General features: G+C 23.7%; 2 protein-coding genes and 1 long non-coding RNA gene across 3 annotated transcripts; all 3 read right to left on the bottom strand.

The window, feature by feature from the left end:
• Positions 1-1,421: 1,421 nt before the first annotated feature.
• On the bottom strand, positions 1,422-4,672 carry LOC135120929 (DNA-directed RNA polymerase II subunit RPB9-like). The gene is made up of 4 exons (XM_064045255.1): positions 4,636-4,672; positions 4,452-4,586; positions 2,160-2,266; positions 1,422-1,552 (listed from the first exon to the last, which is right to left on the bottom strand). The coding sequence occupies exons 1-4, from the start codon at positions 4,668-4,670 to the stop codon at positions 1,422-1,424; spliced, it is 408 nt and encodes a 135-aa protein (XP_063901325.1). The 5' UTR covers positions 4,671-4,672.
• A 2,788-nt stretch (positions 4,673-7,460) lies between these two features.
• Positions 7,461-8,002, bottom strand: LOC135120948 (uncharacterized). Its single transcript, XR_010278798.1, has 3 exons — positions 7,931-8,002; positions 7,752-7,831; positions 7,461-7,702 (listed from the first exon to the last, which is right to left on the bottom strand). It is a non-coding gene; the product is annotated as an uncharacterized LOC135120948 (long non-coding RNA).
• Positions 8,003-12,329: 4,327 nt separating this feature from the next.
• Positions 12,330-23,793, bottom strand: LOC135120917 (protein transport protein Sec61 subunit alpha-like). The gene is made up of 11 exons (XM_064045244.1): positions 23,748-23,793; positions 23,445-23,658; positions 22,420-22,554; positions 20,664-20,832; positions 19,715-19,788; positions 15,991-16,172; positions 15,420-15,624; positions 14,134-14,360; positions 13,629-13,740; positions 12,839-12,935; positions 12,330-12,352 (listed from the first exon to the last, which is right to left on the bottom strand). Exons 2-10 carry the CDS (start codon positions 23,545-23,547, stop codon positions 12,853-12,855), a joined length of 1,290 nt encoding a protein of 429 aa, XP_063901314.1. The 5' UTR covers positions 23,548-23,658; positions 23,748-23,793; the 3' UTR covers positions 12,330-12,352; positions 12,839-12,852.
• Between the last annotated feature and the right edge of the window lie 191 nt (positions 23,794-23,984).

Genomic DNA, 23,984 nt, shown 5'->3' with positions numbered 1-23,984 from the left:
TAATAGTAAGCACCTATATTTAAGCATTCCATAACTTAAGTACTTTGAGCTTTTCATAAAATAGTAATATATCATTTTAAGTGGCAGACCACTGTCCCGCTGTGTCTTAGGAAGGCCCATTACCCCTGGAAGAACACGTGTCGTAAAATTAAAAGTGATGACCCTTGAGCGGTGATTTTTGATTTCTTATTTTGTTAATACCGTTGTGCTCTTAAGACCTTAAAGCTATTATTTATGTTTCACAACGGTCTTTAGTTTTTAATTTTATCACGTCATGGTCTATGATATTTGTGCTTATTTCTTAAATTATATAATATCACTTTATTGCCTATAATATATCAAACCTGTAAAATCTTACACGCGCTCCTCGCTCCCAAAGTATACGTTAAACCTACATATAATTTTCACGTTAAAGTATAACATTTATTTACAAGTTATAAATACTTGTTACAACATTTATTATAATTTTTATAGCTCTTTGTTTACAACAGACCACAACATTTTATTTAAATTTTTACATGCTCAACCGTTATTTGTTTTTACGATTTGTATCATTTGATTTTTTAAGAGTAGAGTATTTCTCTGCTTAAATTGTATGTATTTGACTTTAAAAAATTTCCTGTTGTTAAGACATAGTGCGTTCAGCGATAAAACATACTATAAATTCATAATTTAAGACATTAAGGAGGTCATGATAGTCTACTTTTCAAATATTCTTTATGTTATAAAGAATTAATAGAAGATTTGGTTATAAAGTTATTTAAGAAGTCAAGAAAGATTGAGTAATAACGCTGACTTAAGAATATAAAAGATTTTCTTTAGAATGGTTCAGAAAAAATAGAGGAAAGACTGGCGGTATACAGTTTTAGAGTAAAGGATTTGTGTGAGCATTCAATTATAGTTTTCTAATATATTTTTTATTTTACTTAATTTTTTATTTTATAATGCCGGATTTCTTTTTTTTTATTCATCATTATTTAGAAACAACCATAATTAACGCAATTTAAAGGTAAATTTCTTACTATGAAAATTTAGTTTTAGTTTAAGATATAATTTTTTAAATTAAAACAAATTTAAAGTCGGAACCCGCTCACAGATTTTATAGAGGTTTTATATTTATATTTTATACCATTAAAGATAATCATTACATTTTTTATTATAAGTTTTATTATTTTTTATTTTGATACTTATTTTATTTTAAAAGTCGTTAGTTGCGAGGCTATAGGAGGCTGCCATAAAAAAAATTAAAAAAATCTGTGAAAGCCTCTAAAAAGTATAAACCAAATTTAAATTCTTAACAAGATTCTTTCGGGTTAATAAGAAAACAATTAATTAATAATGAGCTCTTCACTTAGAAAAGTTAAAGATTTATTGAAAGTAAATAAAAAATTGTTTTAAGCTTTAAACAAAAACTTTTTTTCTTAAAGCAAATCTTCAAGCAATTCGACATCATCAACGTCGCCATCAATTTCTTCGATGTTCGTCCAGCGATGCTTGCAATGAACGCAAACATAATATAGACGCATTCCGCTTTCCTCCCTTCGAGATTGAGCTTAAAAATACATAAATTAAAAAAAAAAGAAAATATTTTTAAAAAACTATAAATTTGTTTTTTCAACTTGAAAAAGGTTACTAAATGTAAAACAAAGATTATAAAATTGAAAATAATTTTTTTATAATTTTTATTAAATTTAAATTTATGAAAATAAATTTCTATAAAGATTGTATATAATTTGGAATTTAATTTTACTTAAGTTAGAAGTTTAATATTTTAAAAATAAATAGAAGGGTAAAGTAAAAGTATTAATTATTTTCTTGAAGTTTTTTAATTTTTTTAGAGTCTAGTATAGAATTTAAGGAATTTATAATATTGTTTTACTTTCTACGCAAAATTAGTTATAGATTATTAATTGAAATATGTATAGAAGAAGTTTGTTTACTTCTTTACCTGCTTTTTAACAATTAAAAAGGGGAACGATAATATAGAAGTAATTAATTTAATTACAATAAAATTCGACTAAAGTTGTTAAAAAACTCATTCAAAATAAATGAATAAAATAAAATAAAAATAAAATTTTCGAGTCATTAATTAAATTTAATATTTAAAAATTTTTTCAAGTAATTGAAATTCAAAATTTATTATTATAAAAAAAAATTACCTTGAAAATAAACAGATTCTTGTCTTCCGCAATTAGCACAAACTTTCTCGCGATCACGCGGTAGCGTGGGATCGTGTATAATATCAGAAACGACGTGAGCTGCTACTCTACTCAAAAAAGAAAAATAATAGAAATTAGAAATTATTATGAATTTTAAGTTTCTGAGCATCTTAAAAAGTTAATAAAGTGTTGGTAATTTTATATTAATTAGTAAATATTATTAATTTAAACAAGTTAGTATTAAATTACATTGAAAGAAAATATTCATATTAATTATATTGATTAAAAAGAGATGAAAAAGTCGAAATTTTAAATAAGTTAATAATTGTTATGAGTAAAAAAGTTAAAAAATTATAGGCTAAATTTAAGAAGCCTTAACCAATTATAGTAATGTTCATTTTTTTATATAGAAATAAATTTTTTAAAAAAAAAAATAAAAAATTGGTTTATTAGGATTCTTATACATATAATAAGTTCGTAATTAGTAAAAAAAATGTGAAAATAAAAGTTTAGGCTATATTTAAAGAGCCTTAAGTAATTTATAGTAAATTTGATCTCAATTTCATTCTTTTATATAGAACTTAAAGAACATTGGTTTATTATTATTTATACTAACAAAACTCGTAATTAGTAAATATGTCAAAGATGAGTTTAAATTAAATTTAAGTGGATACCCAAATAATTTGAAGTAAAGATAATCTCAGCTTCATTCTTTAATATATAATGGAATTAAAAATAAAAAAACTTGGTTCATTAGTTTTTTTATATTTATAATAAAATCAAGAATTTTAGAACCCCAGAAGAATGTGAACAACGTTTTAAAGCGCGATAAAGAAAAATGCTTAAGCTTTATACTTTAAAAGTTTTTTTTATAAATTTAAATCAAACACTCCTTTTCTTGCTTAAGATTTTGGGCTATACATTATCTGTATAAGCTCCAATTTGAACGAATTAATACCCAAACTCTATCAAACCTTACTTTTAGTAAAAGAGAATAAGTTAGATATAAGCTAATTAATTTAGAGATATAACCTTTACATAAATTTTGAAATTAATTTTAGAACTATTTTAATAATAGCCTTTACTTTTTCGTAGAGCTTTAAAGATATAGTTTAAGCTACTTAATTTAATGAGATAAAATTATTATATGGTAAACTTAAATTTTTTTAAATTCTATTGCATTTTCTTTATGACCTTCACTTTTTAGTAGAAGAACTCTAAGGAAAAAAATTAAACTACTTATTTTTAAATAGATTTAACCATTTTAAAATAAATTTTTCCTAAGTTAGTTCCGAATTCTAGTACTTTTTTTTTAAATTTCCTACACCTTTTAGTAAGAGAGCTTTAATAAATTTGGGCTACTTAATTTAAATTAGATTTAACCATTTTATATTAAATTTGGACAAAATCAAACTTACGCTCTAACAATCCTTTTCTTAAATTTTCTTACTTTTTATTAAAAAAAGCTTTAGGGGAAAAGGTTTCATATTAATCTTAATTTCTTTTAAAATTTGAAAATAACAAAAAATTTGTGATTTTTAATTTTGAAAATTTGGAAAGTTAACAAACTTCGAAGTCTAGAAGGAAAAGGACATCCAAAACTTTTTTTTTATTAGTTTGGTAACAAAATAATATAAGCTGCCATTTTCTGAGAGTTCTCTATATAGATTTTATTGTCGGGAATTATTCAAAATAATTTTATTAAAAAATTCATTTAGAATTGGAAACTTTTTAATTTACACCAAACTCGAATCCAGTAAAAATTTTTAAAGCAACAAAAAACTTTAATTATTTACAAAATTAAATGTTAAGAAATTAGAAAACTAAACTAAGATGAGCAAAAACGTTTCACAATTCGAGCTGAAAAAATTAAAAAATCTGTATAACTATATTATATAATAACTTAATATTAATAATATTTTATACAGAAAAAAGTAAATTTTTTGTAAAACGAACGATCAGCTTAAATTTAATTATATACTTCAGGGAAAAAAGAAAAAAAAATAGTTAGCCTACTAGAAATTTTTTTTAAACTTTTTTATTGTAATTAAGTGCTAAAGCTTAATAACCGGTTAAAAGTAAGATAATAAACCAAATACTTAATAAGACTTTAAAAATAAAATAAAGAAGCTTCATTTTTATAAATAAAGTTATTAATAGCAATAAAATTATGTTAAACAAAAATTAAATCTACTTTATAAGTATATTTTAAAAGGCAATTTAACAGGTTAAATATTATTAATAAGAAAAAGTATTTACAAAATTTATTATAAAAAAAAAACTTATTTAAACCCAGGCTTTAGATTAACGTTATTGTGATACACACAAGCGGAATCAGCAACTTCAGAGTAGTTGCAATTTTCTTGACGGCAGGCATATAAAAGAATTTTCTGTTCAGGATCTTCTTGAGGATACAACATGTTGTTACTATTATACAATTTAAGATTAAAAAATTTAAATTATATGAGAAATTTACCATTCTTGACAAAATTTGATCCCTACAAAAGACATTACGTAAATATCTATTTATAATAACTATTCGTCGCAAATTTCGTAGGTGAAAGAAGTATAAAATCCTTAAAAGGAAAGTCTAGGAATAATGAATTGACATTAATAAAAATAAATTTATATTTTAAAATCAATCATTCCTAAACAACAGCCCAAGTAATTTTAAGAAAACTAACATAAACAAGACAACTAGAAAAACTTAAAAAGCATAAAAGTAAACAAATAAATGTTGTTTAATTAAATCTTTTTGTAATAAAAAGTTTACGTACTAAGCATAAATTAAATTTTTAATAAGATCCAAAAATCTTATCAAAAATTACTACCAATTTACTAAATTCAGAGAAACTTTAAAAGTTTTTCAAATAAATATTTTCAAATTTTAAAAGCTTTAATACTATATAACATACTTAAGAGATATTCTTTTCTTTGAGCTTCAAAAAATAGACTGGCAAGTCTGTATTAATTCACGTGCAACTGAAAATTAAAAACTTTATTTTTTTTATTTTACTTTGGTAAAATTTTTAGTGCAGTCACTTTTTAATTCCTTTTTACGGGTTACGCTTTTCGTTAATTTTAAAATATGTCGCTAACGATTATTTGTTCTTCGCGTGTCTCTTTGCACAACCCTATTATATTATCTCATTTGATTATAGTTACGGAATACATGAATTTAATTCATGTAAGAAGCGTTTTCTCATCTAGGTAATTTTTAAATAAGTTATATTTCATTTTTTACCTTCTCTCATAGCTCAACGTTTTTTAGTATTATTTACTCAACTGCGCATTGGTTTTATAACATTTTATCTACCTTATAGAAAAGAGTTAGTTGCTCATAAAGCTTTATAAAAGTTACCACTTCTTATATTTTATTGATATATTAAGTATTTCGTAATTTTATACCGAAGTTAAAAACTTTATTGAGTTAAGAACTTTACGTTAACTCTTTTCTTTACCGAGTCTTCCTTAAAGTTTTGTTTGTGGGCACTTCCTCCCTTTTCTTTTTTTTTTGTCATAAGTTATTCTTACTGTTTATTATCCTTACTTTTTCCTAATCACCTTTGTTTTTACTCCATTTTCAGAGATACTGTATTGTTCTTCACTGATGTAGCATCTATTTATTTAACTCTTCGCCACCAATTTATAGCCAAAAAAGATGTTAACAAATGTTATAATAGTAAAAAATTTACCTCTTGTTAAAATTTAGTAATCGTTTTTAGCAGGGGAATTTTTTAGACATCCGTTAGGTTTTCTTAAGCGGTTGAACTATTATACATCTGCTTTAAAATTGCGAAGTTTAGAAAAAAAAATTAGTTATGCAAATCTTGCCTTAAAGTGGCGAACAAAATTTAAAAAAATGCTATTAAAAACTACTTAAGCAGTCTTTGTGTAAGTAATTTATTTAGTTATACAATCGTACAAGAGGAAAAACAATTATTTTTAAAAACTTCCATTTGTCGATTATACGAAAAGACAAATCTTAAGGATAAAAATGTTCTGTTTTCATATCTTTTTATAGTACAAATTTTGATCAATATTAATATAAAATATTTATTTGAATCCACTTTTATGGTTATAAAGTAGTGTTTAAAAGCAGAAGGAGTTGGATTTAAGAAGTCCGAAGATTTCTATTTTAGATAGTAACTGTGCATCCCTAAATTTACCTACAACGACGCTTTTTAAATATTTAAAAATATTTTTATTTAAGTTGTAATAAATGCTAACGCAAATACACGGTAAATTTTTAAATTAGTTTTAAGCCCTAAGTAAAAACTTTAATATAAAATATAGTTCAGTTTTTTTTTAGATATTAATTTTATAATATTTTTAACAAATTTATTAGAAATATAAGTTAAAATATAATTTCCAAAGTATAATGTTCGCAGTTGCTTTTTTTGTCCCTCAAATGCTTTATACTATTTATTTAGTTGTTCCAAAGTTTTTTTGCTAACGCATTTATAATCATACAATAAAAACTTTTTGTTTTATATTTTAATAAATTTATGTTGCAAACTTCACCCCATTAACTTCCGAAAAATAATTTATAAGTACAATTTACATTTATAAACCAAGTAATTTGAAGCTTAAAAAACGGCGAAGTGCAATTTGTAACCTTTTTATAGGAAAAAGTACATCTTTATTAAATAGTTATTAACTATTTTTGTCAAAGAAAAGTATAGGTTTTGTATAAAGCCAACATTTCATCTTTGTAATTTTGTACTTGCGAGGATGACCCTCTTAACGTTCTTTTAGTTTATAAAGTTTAATTTATTGGTGAAGTGGCCACTTGTTTTTTAATAGAAGTACTTTTACGCATTTACAACCCCAAAAAAATAAAGGAGTGTGCTTTTTAAAACGAAAAAGGGCATATGATAAAGATAGTAAGTAGTTCACCCATATAGAAGTTTTACTAACTTCTAAAACTTTCTTATAAGTAAAATGCAAAATAAAAAATTGTTTTACAATGCTATATACTTAGAATTGAGTAATATTAAATTTATGCAAAAGGCAAAGAACATTTTTATTAGCAATATTATACTTCTGAACATTTTGAATCGGGAGCTTCGTGTTCATCGGGAGCATATCTAAGGCAAATACTGTTTACACAGTGTCTTTCGTTGCTAGCAGTGAAATTTTCTTCAATAACAAATAAAATTAAAGTGAAAACAATGAAAAAAATTCTGAGACTCTTTATTTAATAACTCAAAACGTACCATTAAAAAAAAGATGACCTAAGTGTCCATCACACCCAGCACACCTGATTTCTTCTCTTACCATTCCGTGACTACGGTCAAGCTGCGTTTTCACGGAACCTAAGTGTAATAATAAATTTATTTCCTAAGATTACACACTATCAAAATGAATTTTGATTAGAACAATAAAGCTCCCTTCATAACATTTATCGAACGCTGGCCATCCACACCCAGCTTTAATCTTTGAGGATGCCGAGTAAAGCGGATTACCGCAAGCCTTACAAGCGTAGTAACCAGAGACGGGGAAGTGCTTGTTATACTTACCTGTGCCAGGCGCTTCAGTTCCTTAAAAAAACCTTTTATATGTAAAGTTTTAGCTATATAATTAGCTAACCTTTTTCCCGAAAAACCCTATACTCTTCGACACCAAGTATATTCTTCCATTCTTCTTCGGTTTTTTTGACTTTATTCATACTTTAATAAAGTAAAGATCAATTTTAAAAGGTTATAAAAGGCCAATATCTAGTTTTTCTTCTTAAAGTGGAAACGGTATTAATAATATGTGAAATTAACCATCCTTCCTGATAACTAACGATAGGGCCTCATAAAAACCACAAGACCGCCTCTGCACCTAAATTACGTGGTAGCAAAGATCGAGGCGGTGACTCAGGGTAATCCTTCATAGGTTCAACAGTAAGCTATGTTGCGCAATAAAGGCTGTATGTGTTGTGCGTTCGGCCAGTTAAACAGTAGCGTAAGTGTGATAAGGCATAATGCCGAGCCTATAACCTAAAGCACCTTAGTATGTGCGCCTTAACACTGCGAGCTACAGGTAGAGTTGTTAACTCAAGTCTTCTAAAAAAGGGTGGTGGTCCTTTTGTTACTTGTTCTTGCCTAATTAGGTAACATTTCTCGGAATTAATTTTGACGTTAATATCAGTCAACTAACTTAAATAGCTTTATTTTAACACCAACTTTAAAAAAGAATATAAGCAAAGTGCTACCCAGTTTTCAAAGACTGCATGAAACATACCGAGACCACATCTTGTAATAATAAACTCTTAAACAACTTTCTCACAACCTTTCCTATGTGGCCCTTGCAAGTGTATATTCCAGCTCCTTACATTATTCTCATTATGACTAAGTATTCTTCTGTTTCCAGTTCGTGGTTTTGTATTGTTTCTCTTTGTTATATCGGAAATAAATAAGTGTTTTTACTTAATAAAAATTTTAATTTTATAGTTTAAATAATGTGAAATTTACTTCCTATTTAGGATTTATTCAATGCCTTGTCATCTTTATAGAAGTAATGTACCTTTTCAGTGCATTACAGTTTCTTTTAATGTGAGTACGCTAATTTTACTTTTTCAAAATCGTTTGGTTAGCTTTTACAAAGCGGATTTTTATAAGCAAATGTCACGCGCCGCAGCAAAAATTACTATATTTACGTATATTTTAGTTTAAGTGTCGTGCTTTAAGGAATTGAAAGTTTACCGATACAGAGGGGATTCATAGAGGTATTTTCCCACAGCTACAAAATGCTATTTACAATAATTTTATAAACCATTTCGGAAAGCAATTTGGTAATAGATTGCCCCTTTCATCCATCCCCTTTTATAAAACTTTCCTAAATATGTTTACGTAGTCCCATTTGCTTTTCTATCTCATTTTATGGTCAGGTTTGTAAGTATTAGTGCTGAACAATGGATTGATTACTATGTTTGTTTAACCTTGATCTCTATTTAAATAATACTTATTTAACTTAATATGTTTATATTATAAGGCACTAAAGTTATTTCCATTTTTTATGTGTTAGTAATTTACGGTGTGTATTTGTAAAGGGTGAAGGCACTGACAGCATGGAGACAGCGAGAGTAATATTTATGGTAAAATGTGGTTCGACTATTAACATTTACAGTTGCTTAAGGTAAACTAAAGTAAAAATAAGGGTTGTAATAACGATAAGAGTTACATTTTTTAAAATTACTATCTATCTTTCCTAAACGCCTACCTGGTTTACTTATTAAGCTTATAAACTTAGAAATCATCATAAAGCAGAAAGAAAAGACTATTAACTGATTACAAGCATTTAAATGTAAAGATTTTATAATAAAATTTTGTCCTGATAAGTAAATTTTTTTGCCAAAACTGCATCACTAATAAGAGATACAAAAATAACTTAAAACACAACACAAAAGCAAAAGCCTATCACAAGCTTGAGAAAAATCTCTACGTCATTAGATTTAGAGTAATTTGTAGATTAAATAAATTATTTAAAACAAAAAATGAATAACTTGGCCCTTGCTTTTTTATAAATAACCCAGCCACGACTATTTTACAAATTAATTATAAAGCAGGGTAAAGTACTTAATATATATATATATATCAGCTTTGCATCACAAACTTCGAAAAATATTTATAGCGTTCTAACTAAAATATTCGTTCTGTATGCCATTACCATTTTAAGTGGTGGTTTGCTCAACGGCTTCAGATCGTAAATATCGCTAATAACATTAGCTTAGCATAAAGTAAAAATAAAACAAGATCAACGTAAATACAACGGAATATACACTTTGAATTTATAAGAAGCTTTCTTATAGTGACTAAAGATATAACGATAATATATTATATACAAATTAATACTATATAATAACTTTAGATGACAGTTGATGAAACTGCAAGACTGTAAATCAAACTCTTTTCTAAATAATGAAGACCTTTTCAACAGGGAAAAAATTATTAAACATTGTTTACAAGTAATTATACTTGAAGAATTAAATGTTTCGTCAATAAAAAATATGGTAGATAATAATGATTTAGATAAACAAGAATTTTTAAGTGAAGTTCGTAATAACTCGAGAGAAACTTTTGGTGAAATTCCTAATCAAAGTTTCATAAGAAGATTAAAAAATAACGAAGACAGCAATAATACTACCAATACGAAAACAAATTTAAGTGAAAAGGATAACGTTGCGAGCAATCCTCAACCTGAAGAAGGCTCTTGCTCTGAGATTACAGAGGAGGACTTGAAAGAGTGGGAGGTAAAATTAGAAAATATATTTTTACTAGCAAAGAAAAGGTTTCTAGCTACAAAGTGGTTGAAGTACAATAATAAAGAATTACTAAAAGAAATTAACTTTATAAAAAACGAACAGCAAAAACTACAGAAGGCTTATTGTAAAAATACTTTACGAATTAAAGTATTCAACTCAGTATATAAAAATTTTTCGGCCAAAGCCAAAAAAGAATTAAATCAACGTCTTTTATTAATAGAAGAAGAAGAAGAAGAAGGAGAAGCTCGTAAACTAGCGGCCTCTAAAGGTTATAAGTTTGCTGCAGAAGATAGCGTGACCTTATCAACTATATAAAAAAAAATTGTAGAACCTTTTCATACAACTAGAAATTGATCATACTTATATTAAGATACTTACACTTATAATTCTCTAGATCAACATCTTTTAAATAAATTAGTGGAAACATTGTTATTACCGTAACTCTTACATTGGTAATTAATATTTTTACTCTAATTTTTTATAATAAAATAATTTTCTAAATTAGTTTAGTTTGTATATATTTTAGTAATACTGTGTATACCTGAAACTAAAAACATTTAGTAAAAAAATTTTTTTTTATAACAATAAACAAGGTCAGTATTGAACTCTACCTCTACAGATTTGCAATAGTTGGCTTATAAGGCCGTAACTAGTCCCAGTTAAATTTAGTTTTGTAGGTTAAAAGTTCAAATATAAGTACAGAATACTTTTAGTACTAAATTCCTTTCGCCTCTCTGCTTTAATAAGCTTCTTTTATAATTAATCTATATTTTTTACTTTGGTTAACCGATAGCATCATGAAAAAAATTGTAAAGAATTAGATAATTTTTTTTTTTAAGTTTAATATAAATTAAACGTTTAGAGGAGGTAGAAGATGAGTTAAGAAGTTGCCCAAAGAACAGTTAAAAAAACTATGGGTGCTTTCTAGAGCGCAATTATTGTTTGTAACTATTATTTTTTTTTAATAAAAATTAGAGCAGACAGACATCTCTTACAAAAAAACAATTATAACAGAGTGCGAGGGCAACTAAATAGCAGTAAGCTGTAAGAAAATCATGTACATGTTGGGGCTTCCCCCTTCTAGGTGAGGAGCTCATAATCGGGGGACCTGGCTGGCAGTGGCAGCCGGTCAGTGTCTCCAGGTGGCCTCAAGTTCTTGTGTCTAAGGCTGCCCCTTTCCTTAGCGGTTTTTAGCGGATTTCCAAAATGGCGAGACTCTGGGTCCGTTATTTCCCGCTTATTCAGCCCTTCGGGATAATCAATGAGCTTGCCCTAGTGTGCACTAGTGCTCCAACCCCTGCTGAGAGGGGGTATTCAGACTAAGCGGCCCAAATGTTTCAGGAAGACCGGTCGTAGTATGCCAGTGCTAAAAAAGAAAGTTCATGCACCTAATGTTATAGCGTGGATAATCGCCGTTTTAAGTAGTAATTATATATAAAATAATTGCTAACTTATAAAGGATTCGTTTGTTTATACTTTTTAATAAGAAAGTTCTAGAGGTTCTCATAGTTTGTATTGCAACTTGATAATAATTTATTTTAGTATTTATAGAAAAGTTTGCCAATTACTCACTTTATTATAAAAAGTACGGATAATTCGGTTAAGTAAAAACTTTTAACAGTATGGTTGCTCAAGAGGCTTACATATTAAATATATCTTCGTGATATGTATGAATGTCACAAAGAAAAGTTTGCCTAAGTAAATATTGAAATTATATATAATAACAAATTGCGTAGATAAAACAAGATTTGATCTTTTACCTTCTGGAAAAGTAAAAAAAATTCTTATTACACAAAAAGTTTTTATTCTATTAACTAATGTGCTGCGCAGTTCAATTCTCTCGGAAATTCTGTAATAAGAATTACTAATTCCAGGAACAAGAGTTGTTTCTTTATTACTTTGTAGGACTTGCCGTATAAGATCCTTTTTTGATGCTTCTAAACTTATAAAATAAGAATTAGATTACTTAAAGAATTCTCCTCTTTTTTTTTTTTTCAGTGTAAAAGAACTAAACGTGAGTAATACTGTAAGATTTTCAGAGCTATACATATAAAATAACCGAGTGTAAATTAAAAAAACTTATTTAAATAAATTCTAAATGTATTTAAATAAATTTTAATTAAGCTGCAGCACTAAAATAAATAAATTTTAAAAATTTCCAGCAGTAAGCGGTTTTCTGTTACCAACTGCCTCAATTCGAACGTGCAAATCTAAAGCGCTCTACGGGTTTTTAATATGAAATTCGAACGTTTAAATACATTTTCACTTGGTTTTTACTAGTTATCCTTAATAAAGATAAAAAAATTCAAATAAAGTAAAAGGAAATATAAAGAATAGTTTAATTCCTGTCTAAATTTTTTTACTTTATGAGCGTTATCCTGAAAAAATAGCTATAAAAAATAAAAATAAAAATAAAAATGGAAACAACTTTATTTCTTTTAATTAAGAAAAATCCACATCTTTTTCTTGAACTACAGCTTCGTAATATTGATAAATAATTGTGACAGCCAAAAGAATTCCAGTGCCTACAAAAAAAATTAGTTATCTCTTTAAATTCTTAAGACTATATAAACAATAAAAGAAAGAAAGAAAATGCGCTACTTTAAATATCTTATATTATAAGATACGTTTGAAAAATTGGTTCTTTATATACTTTTGTAAATAGACAACTTTCCTTCCAAAAACCTAAGCTTCGCTATTTTGTGCAACATAATTAACAAGAAAAAAATTTTAAATTAAGGGAGTCCCCCACTTTATAATTTTTTTTCCCAATTACTTCGTATAATTGTTTTCTTTATATATTACATTAGAAAAACAATTTACTTTTATCTTGAATTTATATATGCATAAATATTGTTTATCAATATCTTCAATTTTTCTGCGCTTAATTAGTAAAATTTTACTAAATTACGACAGAAAAAAAATTGTTTTCTTTATTGAATAAGAAGAAAAAATAAGTATTAAAATTTTAAATAATTTCGTTCGTTACTAATTCTTGTAAAAGTAAAAAAACCGCGTGCACAAGTCAGCAAGTAGTGTAAATACAAAAAAACCTTTTATATACCGCAAAATAATACATAAAATATATATATAATAAATCAAGAAAATAATTAAAAGTAAAAAAAATAATAATAAGTATTATTTAAAACTTTTTTTATTACAAAATTTTAAAAAATATTTTTAGGCAAAAAAAATAAAATTAAAAACAAAAGAAAAACCTGAGCCAATAGCGTTCATAAGATCCGCCGCAATGGACAACAGACCAATAAACAAACCGCCCAGTGCAGCGGCTGTCGGAATGTAGCGCTCTAAGACGGATTTTAAGGATTTCTAAAAATAATTTTAAAAAAAATTAGTAATAATGACATTTTTTTATTTTATTAGAAATTTTTTAAACTAATAATAATAATGATATTACTACATAAAAAGTTTTACATGATATAAAAATATACTAATAAAAAGTAGGTAACTTGAAAAAAATATAAAAGATCTGTTATTTTTACTATAAAAATTATAAAATAAATAGTATATATAACGATACTAATTTTAAAAAAATTTATTTAGGTTAAAATATGATATTATAACTTCAACAAAATAACGAAGGCGTATAATTTTTTTTAATATAACTAAAAATAAAGGTTTACAGCAACTAAAAGGAAAAGGCATTAATAATAATAATAATAAAGTAATAATAATAGTGATAATAATAATAATAATAATAACGTCGCGGCGGCCGGCATAGGCGATTCCCTGGTCGCGGAGTTGCTTAAAAACTTCCTTTGGGCCGGAGCCACTCACGTCAATCCAAAGGCGAGAGAAAAGAGCACACGTGCCCAGAGTGAAGGAAACGTAGACGAGCATGTGGAAGGGGTCGCTCACAAACGAAGAGAACGAATCAGGATGGCTCAAATAATACACAAATCCTCCAGTCGGCGAACCGTGTTGTTGTCCTGTTTAGTGGAAAAATAGTGAGTTTTCCTTACTCTTCTGCTTTTTTTAAAATTAATAAAAATTTTTTATTATAAGTGCTTCCTTTTTAATCGGAAATTTTATTAGTAATATTTTTAATTATAATGTCTATATTTTGTTGCAGTTGCGCCGCTTTACTGTGCCAAAACATTTTTTGTGAGAGCTGCACGCTTGTGTCTCCATTGTCCACGTGTCCATTCCACACTAACCTTTCTATGGTAAGCCGTTTCATTTTTCATAACACACAATACGAAGGGCTTGTTGGACAAATTATAAGCTATGAAATGCTCTCCGTCAATAGTGCACGTCGAAGCTTCTAAAAAAGAATGCGCAGTTAACTATTTTAACCCAGTGACGATCCATTTATGTCCCGTTTTGCACCAATAGTAAAATGTATAAATAAAATACACCAATCAAATTACTATAAAAAACTCTTAACAGTAAAGTCAGCTCAATGAGACCTTGTAATTGCTTCAACCTATTTTTGTACTTCAAATTTTAAAATAATAATAAAAGTTAGATTTCCTCTATATTATACACAATTTTTTTTTTCACGTAATCTTTGTTAAAAAAAGTACAGCACACATAAACTTTTATAGTATTACACGTATAGAGTGTGTCCAGGATAATAGTAAATACATTATTTTAATAGCATATTATGATGGTAATAATAATAATTATAATAATATAATAATAAAATTCATATGTCTACTTTTACGATAAATAATCTTCTATGTTGTTAATACTGTAAAAGTATTTTTATCTCCCATAAATTTTATGTATAATTAATTTTTTTAATATCCTAATTTTTTTTTTTGACTTCCGTAGCAGTCTTATGTTAATCTGCATATTTACTTTATTTTTTAAGTATATATTTCGGTGATTCATTTTCTTATTATCATTTTTCTAATTTTTTTTCTTGACTTTATAGAAGCGTTATAGCTAATTAATATTTTTTTCATACTTTTATCAATTCTTTAGTTTTTTTTATAAATAATCCTTATATACTTTTATTTTTAATAATAAGAATATAATAATACCAGAAGACCAAGAACCAAAAAGGCGAACAAACATGTTTGAAGGGAACTTATAGTAAAGCAACTGCGAAAGCATGAGGCACTGCGAGAGCAGCGCAGTTTGCAACATGATTGGTATGTTCGACGTGTAGAACAACTTGATTGAAAACGGTGCTAATTGGTAGCCCGGATTTCGGAGGCTTTTGATTGGCACGTCGATGCGGAAGCCCTATTATTAGTGGAACGCTAGTACAATATATATTTTTATTATAAATATAATATATACAAAAAATTTAATAAATATTGTATACTTAATAGTAGAAATAAAAATGCTATTATTAAATTTAAAAATAAATAAAATAAAATTTATTTTTTAGAATATAAACCAAAAAAAATATAAAAAAAGTAGAAATATATAGTAAACTTTTTTACCGATTCTGAGCTGAATGTTATTATAATTACTATTATTACTATCATTAATAATATTATTAAAAATTTATACAGACGTTATTATTATCATTACAATTACTATTATCATTATTATTATTATTATTAATATTATAATTATTATAAAAACAGCATAAAAAAAACTTACTTGCAAATAGACAACTACAAAAAAAATAGCGACGGTGGAAATAAGGCTCATAAAGTTGGGGAGTTGAGTTCTGTAAAAAATATATTTCAAAGCACGAAGTCGATCTCTTCGAGTCATCAGCGAATGAAACAATGCAAGAATGGCGCCTTCAAACTCGGGCCCGCGCCCAACATTGACAGTTCCTAAAAAATGATGAAAAAGAAAGTATAGTTAAGTATAAATATAAAAAATAATATATTCTTATATATATAAAAGAAAGAAATGAAAATAAAATAAGTAAATAATTGCAAAAAGCATATATAAAAGGTTTGGTATATAATAAATAATAATAATAGAGATAATTATAGTCTATAATAATAATTAAGTTTTTATATATAAAGTTTATGTATAAAAGTATAAAAAAAATGTATATATAAATAATAAATTTTTCTATAAATATATATAAAAAACACAAAAATAATGAAGTTTATATATTATAAAATAAATATCTATTAATACATAAATAAAACAAATACAAAATATTTAACTATAACGAAACATAAAATAATAGATATGTAAATATTAAAGTAATGAATACAAATATATATAATTATAAAAATAATAGAGTATAACTACATATAAAGATGTACCAATAAAGTTATATAACTATAATAGCAATAAAGACCTTTTTAAAAAAAATTTATTAATGTATATAATATAAAGAAATATTAATATATATTATTATAAAATAATAAAGTATATATATATAAAAAATAAAAATATATAAATATATATTAATAATACTATATATTATATTTATATCAAAATATAAGGAAATAATGAAAAATATATAAAATATTTATATGTTAAAAAAAGAATTCTTTTAGCACTAACAAAAAAATAAAGTTTATATAAAAAATGAAATACAAAAAATGTAAATAATAAAGTATTATAAATGCTTATATTTTTAGTAAAAATTATAAAAAAGTTGTGAAAAAAAAAGTAAAAAAAAAAAATATATTTTTCAAAAAATTTCTTAATAATAATAAAAAAAATAAAAAAAATAAAAATAAAAATGAAATTAGAAAATGCTTATAAAAAACTATAAAAAGTAATATATATATTTATGTAATAAAGAAAAATATATATATAAGAATACATAAAAAATTATAAATTAATAATAAACTTGTATAAAGCAAGAAAAATAAAAAGTATAAAAGTTTATAAAAAAGTAAAGAGATTTTAATATAAAGCTTATAAGGATATAAAAGTAAATAAATATATAAAGAAATGATAATAATATATTGAAAGCATATTAAAATAATATAAATACTATTAAAAAAAAAGTAAAAATAAAAGTATGAAACTTATATAATACATAAAAAAGATTAAAATATATAATAAAAGTTTATAAAAATATTTACAATCATAAAAGTTTCTATACAAAAAAGTTTAATAATAATAAAAAATTAAAACTTTTTAGTAATAGTAAAGATTAGAAAAAGTTTATATATGTGAAAACTATTTGATAGTGAAAGTGGGAAGAAAATATATTCAATAAAAGTTTTATTTTGTATATGAAAATGCTAAAAAAAAATAATAAAAATTTTAAAAAAAGTAAATACAAATGTTACTTATAATTATTTATAGAAAAAAATTTAATAGTAAAGAGTGAGAAGAAAACTTTTGTAAAAATTGCAAAATAAATAAAAAACTTTATAATAAAATATAGAAAAATGAAAAATATAATGGTAAATATAATTGCTAGTAATACTATATTATAAATAAAAGTTTAATAGTAAAAAGTGAGAAAAAAAGTTTTTTTTTACAACAATTATAATATTTTAAACACGAATAATATACAGAAATTATTTAGTTATTTTAAAATTAATTATATATTTATGCAGTGCACTAAAACTTTTTTATAGTAAAAGTAAAAGTTTTTGCTTTTAAAAAAAAATTCTTAATAAAAGTTAGAAAATTATTTTAAAAAAATGTATTATTTTTTTATTTTCAAGTTAATATTTAATTTTTATCTAAAAAAATTTTTTTGGTAAAAGTTAAATTATAAAATATGTATAAAATTTATTTTCAAAAAATGTATTCATATTCAATTTTTGATAATTATTTATTAAAAAAAAGATTTTAAGAAAATGTATAATTTTTTTATTTCCAATAGATATACCACTACTATGAAAAAATTTTTTGTAAAAGTTAAAAAAATATAATATATATAGAAAATGCTTTTATAAAATGTATTATTTAATATTATTCCTGTGCAAAAAAAAAACTGTTTTTATGAACGTTAAGAAATTATATATTAATCATATTAAAAAAAATATCAAAAGTAAAATATTTTATATAGTTGGATTAACTTCTTATACAATATAAAATTTTGTAGATATAGTTGGATTAACTTCTTATACAATATAAAATTTTGTAGTGCAAAAAAACTTTTTTATTAATAATAAAAATAATATAATATAAAAAATTCTTAGTTATTTTAATTTATTTTTTATATATAATATATATTATTGCTACGGAAAAAATGTATAGAAAAGTTAAAGATATATTCATGATAATAATAGATGAAGATAAATATATTTTCATTAAAAATATTATTTATATTATAAAACATTTTTATATTAATATAGTTTTTTAAACTTTTACCAAAAATATTTATTATAATAAATCTACATAAAGGGTAAAAAAAAAGTTTCACTTTTGTAAATATGAAAACTTTTATAATAAAAGGGTTTCAAATATTTAATAAGTGATAACAATAATAATAGTAATAATAAATATATTTAATAAAATATAAAAGTTTAATAAATATGCAATTTTAAAAATAGTAATTATAATAAAATAAACTTTTATAATAATAACGTTAATAAATATATATAAAAAAAGTAACAATAATAAAAGTTTCTATAATTTTTCTTTTAAATGTTTTGAAAATAAAAATACATAAAGTAAAACATCTTTTATAAAAATTAATATATTAACTAATACAAAATGAGAGAAAAACTTTTATAATAAGGAAAAAAAAATAAAATAACAGAAAAAAAGTTTGGTAGTCTTATTATATCAATTATATAATAAAAACTTTTTCTAATAAAAAGTTTCATAACTATGAAAAGTTATTAAACTACTAATAAAAACTTTATTGTTCCTAAAAAAAGTTGATCAAGTTTTTATAAAGTATTTATGTAATAAAAATACTAAATATTATATTAATAATAATTTATGAAGAATATAAAAAAATAAGTTATTATTATTACCACAACTTCTTTTAAGTAAACAAACTTCTTTATTTTCAGTATTTTTATAAAAAAATAATTAAACTACTAATGAAAACTTTTATATTTTTTATAAAAAAAAAGTTAAATAACGGTTTAAAAGTATTAATATAATAATTCATTTATTAAAAAATAATAAATTATTATTATAACTTTATAAGTAAACAATTTCTTAATTATAACATTTATAGATTTTAAAAAAACTACTCCAAAAACTTTTTAGAAGCATTTATATATATAAAGTATTGAATATTATAATAACGACAATATATTAACAGAGATTATATAAAAATGAACAAGTAATTATTATAATTATAACTATTTATAGTTTAAGAAAACTTCTTTATTATCATCTTTATAAATTTTTATATTAAACTCTTTGATAAAATTTAATTTATATATATAAAAAGAATTAAATAATTAATAATAATAAAATATAATTTTACGAGGAGAAAAGGACTGCCAAATGACCGTCTCGCAAATATTGGTAGCGATAAAAAGTGAAATACCAGAGCCAATACTAAAAAATATACAATAAAAAGAAGTAAAGTTTTTTGAATAGAAAAGTTAAAGAAAAAATATTAAAGAGTATTTTACAGAAAAAAGCTTTAAAAATTGCAATACAAAAAATAAAAAAATGGATAGTCTTCTTTAAAAAGTTGTTATACTGTAAAAAAAAAGTTTATTTAAAAAATTTTTAATATAATAAAAAGAATAAAAAAGTTTCATATAAATATTTAGTCTTAATAAAAACTAAAAAAGAATTTCCAAAGGAAATTTAGAAAACTAAAAGAAAATATAATAAATAATGTAAAAAGTAGAGAAGCATTACTATCATTATAATTACTACTATTGTGTTCTCGTAAACAATAAAAAAGAAACCTTTTATGATATTTTAATATTATATTATATACTTTATTGTTTATTTTATAATATTATCTTTATATTTATTCTTTTTTAAAAAAATAACATAAAGCAAATTTATATTATATAAAAAAAAGTTTATATGAAAAAATTATCGATAATTAAAATAAATAATAACGTTTACCTCATAATGATATAAAAAATAATTATCGCATGTACATTTTTTATATCGCTGATTATTATTATTTTAATAAACTTTTACTTTTAATTTTTATCTTTGATTATATATATCAATATTTATACAAAGTAATAAATATTAGCATAAAGTTTGATATTCATTATAATTATAAGCAACAACAATAATAATTTAGTCCATAATTATTATAAAGAAAAGTTTATTAAACTCAACTTTACAAGGTCGAGATAATAATAAAAAATTATAATTGCTTAGAATTTTACGCAAAATCATATAAAAATCTGAAATAAAAACTTTTTAATTGTATCTATAAATAAATTAATAATAAGCAGTACCCGTAGCCCTTCTGCAAAAGTTCGTCCAATAGCAAAATAACGAGGCCGGCCCATGTGAGTTGCACGACTATCAGCAGAGAGATGCCAAAGCCAAGCTTGGACGGCTCCCCGTACATCCCGCTGAGGACGTACAACGTCGCCTGCGCACCGCCAAGTAGAATTCCAAACACTTCAAAGTTTTTATTTTAATAATATTATCATTATCATTATTACTATTATTATTATTATTATTATACAGCACTTCTACTACTACAAGTATTACTTTTTAGAATATTTTTGTTGTTGTAATATATATTTTTACATTTTATGTTAACAGTTCACTAACTCTGTAATGATTTATAAGAAAACTTAATAAAGTATAATAGTTTTGATATTATAATAATAAAGTATTTGATAAAAATATTTAAAACAACAAAAACTTAATAACAAAAGAAATAAACATACAAGTCTAATGAAAAACTAAACTTTAACAAAAACAAAAATAAAAAGTTTTTTAAAGATAATATAAATGATCAAAACCATGAAAACGCATATAAGTTTTTTATAAATATAAACAAAATGATTGTAAAAAGTTATAACAAGTATACAAAAAAATTAAATTTAAAAAAAATAAAAAACTTTATAAGGTTTATAATAATAATAAAAATTTAATAATGAAAAAGTATATTAAAGTAAAATGGATATATTAATGAAAATACTAAAAAGTAAAGTCAATTAATAAAATAATTTAAGTTATAATATTTTAATTAAGACAACTGTAATAATAATCAAAATGCATGATGGTATTAAAAAAATTAATAAGTACAGAAATATTAAATAATTAATATATAAACTGAGTATAAAGAAAAATTATAAAAATAGTTGTTTAAAAAAGTAAAAGAAGCCGTAAGAAAAGTCAATTAATAATAAAATTTTTTCAGTAAAATCGAGGAACAGCACAATTTATCATAAACTAGTTTAATAAAATCAAAAGTTTTTGGTAGCAGAAAAGTTTTGAAATAAAAGTTATAGATACAATTAAAAGTTTGATAATCTAAAAAGTTTATTCAGTCACAAATAAAAAGTGGTACAAATAACAAAAATATGAATAATTATTGGCTTATGGAAAATAAAAGTTATTGGTTATTACTGGCTTGTAATTACAAATAAGGAACTTAAAATAAGAAAGTCCCAATACAAGATTAGTAGTATAATTTGGCTACAAGTAGAAACATTAAGATAATAAGGAAAATTATTGATACAGATAAAGAAATTTATAATTATTGGTCAAAAAATGCTTAAAAATAAAGCTACTGGTCAAAAAATAGTTAGAAATTAATATAAAATAAAGTTAATAAGCAACTACTAGTAAAAGTTCTTACCAAGCCTAAATAAGTAGGACACTAAAAGTTTCTTGATAAAAATGTTTTGGAAAAAAAAAAATTGTAACGAGATGTAAAATTAATATAATAAACATTTTATCATTCGTAGAAGAGTTTGCTAGTAAAAAATTTATTTACAACGGGGCAAAAAAGGTTTATAATATTTCATCGAATTGCTACATATCAGTATTAAAAGTATTATAAGTAGATTCAAACCAAAATACGCAGAAAAGGAGAAAATAAGTACACTTTTAAGCAAAGTGTATGAAGTACAAAAATAATTTACCGCAACTCCAAAAAAAAATTTGTAAAAAATTGATTTATTAAAAAAATTATAAGTACAAATAATCAACTAATAAAACTTTTAATTTAAAGGAAAAAATTATAAATGGAACATTTCTGAGCTCCGGAGTATAAAGCTCGATCTTCTTTCACAGCACGGTTCACTTTTATAAGCCCGAGTCCTACAAACAGCTGCATTATCATTCCAGAAGTAATTATAGGAGTAATTCCAAGTTCCATTAGCGTGCCTTTTCAGAGATGAAAATAGAAATTAATTAATAGCATCAGTTTAAAAAAAATTATAAATGAATCCTTAAAAAATAATATGAATAAATAATTACACAAAATTCGTATAATGCTTAAGTTAAAATTTAATATTAATTTTTTTTATGGAGCGCTACTTTCATATATGCAAATTAGATAATCCACAGTACTATGAACTACTTATCAGTAATTTAGAAATATTGCTTAAAATTTGTAATAAATTCTTTATGTATAGCGTTTTTAATAATAGTGGTATATTTTACGTGTAAAAGATTTTTATAAAGCAAGAAATTAAATTTAAAAAAATTTCAGCATTCTGTTTTAAATTTTAGAAGTAGAATATTAAGTTGCACTTATGATAGTCATAGATATACATTTTTACGATAATAACTACGTTGTTACTATAAAACCATCAAACAATGTTTTTATCACTAGAACTTATTTCAATTAAGTAGTTTCTTTAACAAATAGAAGCTGTACATCCTAGAGTACATTATAATATAAAATATAGTGAAATAGTTAACGAAAACCCCTTTTTTTATTTATACAATTAAAAATCTAAAGTATTTATAAATCTCTAGTGAACCATATTAATTGGTAATATATTTTATTTATATCACTCAAAATTTAGAGACCACTAACTATCGTATTAATAGTTCTAAACAAAAACTTTATGTTTATTAAAACTTAAGGAACAATTATAAGGTCACTCAAATCCTAACATTTTTATAATTAATATAAACATAAAATCCGATAACAATTTTCTATCTATTATTAAGCAAAAAATAGTTGACTAAATAAAAATAGATTAAATAATCTAGAGGTTATTCAAATAATATAATGAAGCCTCTTTTAAATAAAAATTCATAAGAACCTCTATTTGAAGCCATTATTACACGAGACCAGTATAAAGGATCTGCACTTTCCGAGGCCATTATCCCAAATAAAGGGATGTGTTGAAGTATTAAGAAGATCATAAGAGTTACGATGGTCCATAATATTCGCTCCCTTACTTGAATCTTTCTTTCTGGACGAACTACTTCCGGAATGAAGGCCAGAAAAGGTTGGACCAAATTTAAAAAAACGAACTAAATATTATAATAATATTAATAATATTGTTGGTCTAACAAAATATCTGTAAAATATATTATTTTAAATATAAGTTACTAAAACTTACCCATAGCCACAAAATATATACAAAGTTAGCAAATGCAAAACGCTCACAGCCGTACTCTACCGTAAGGGTTTTCCAGCATAATGAAAAATCGCATTGGCGTTAACGTTTAAAACCCCTTCGGGTTTTCCATTAGTTGTGTATTACAATACTTTTTTGTGCATTTATAACAGAAAAAGTGTGACCAAAAAAAGGATTATTGAAAAATAGACACATAACTATATTATAGTTACATATATT

This window comes from Zophobas morio, unplaced genomic scaffold (assembly GCF_036711695.1).
Source record: "Zophobas morio isolate AGI-343-1 ecotype UQ-CSIRO unplaced genomic scaffold, CSIRO_AGI_Zmor_V1 ptg000451l, whole genome shotgun sequence".
NCBI lineage: Eukaryota > Metazoa > Arthropoda > Insecta > Coleoptera > Tenebrionidae > Zophobas > Zophobas morio.
The sequence above is the reverse complement of the archived record's forward strand: the minus strand, read 5'-3'. Positions and strand labels throughout refer to the sequence as shown.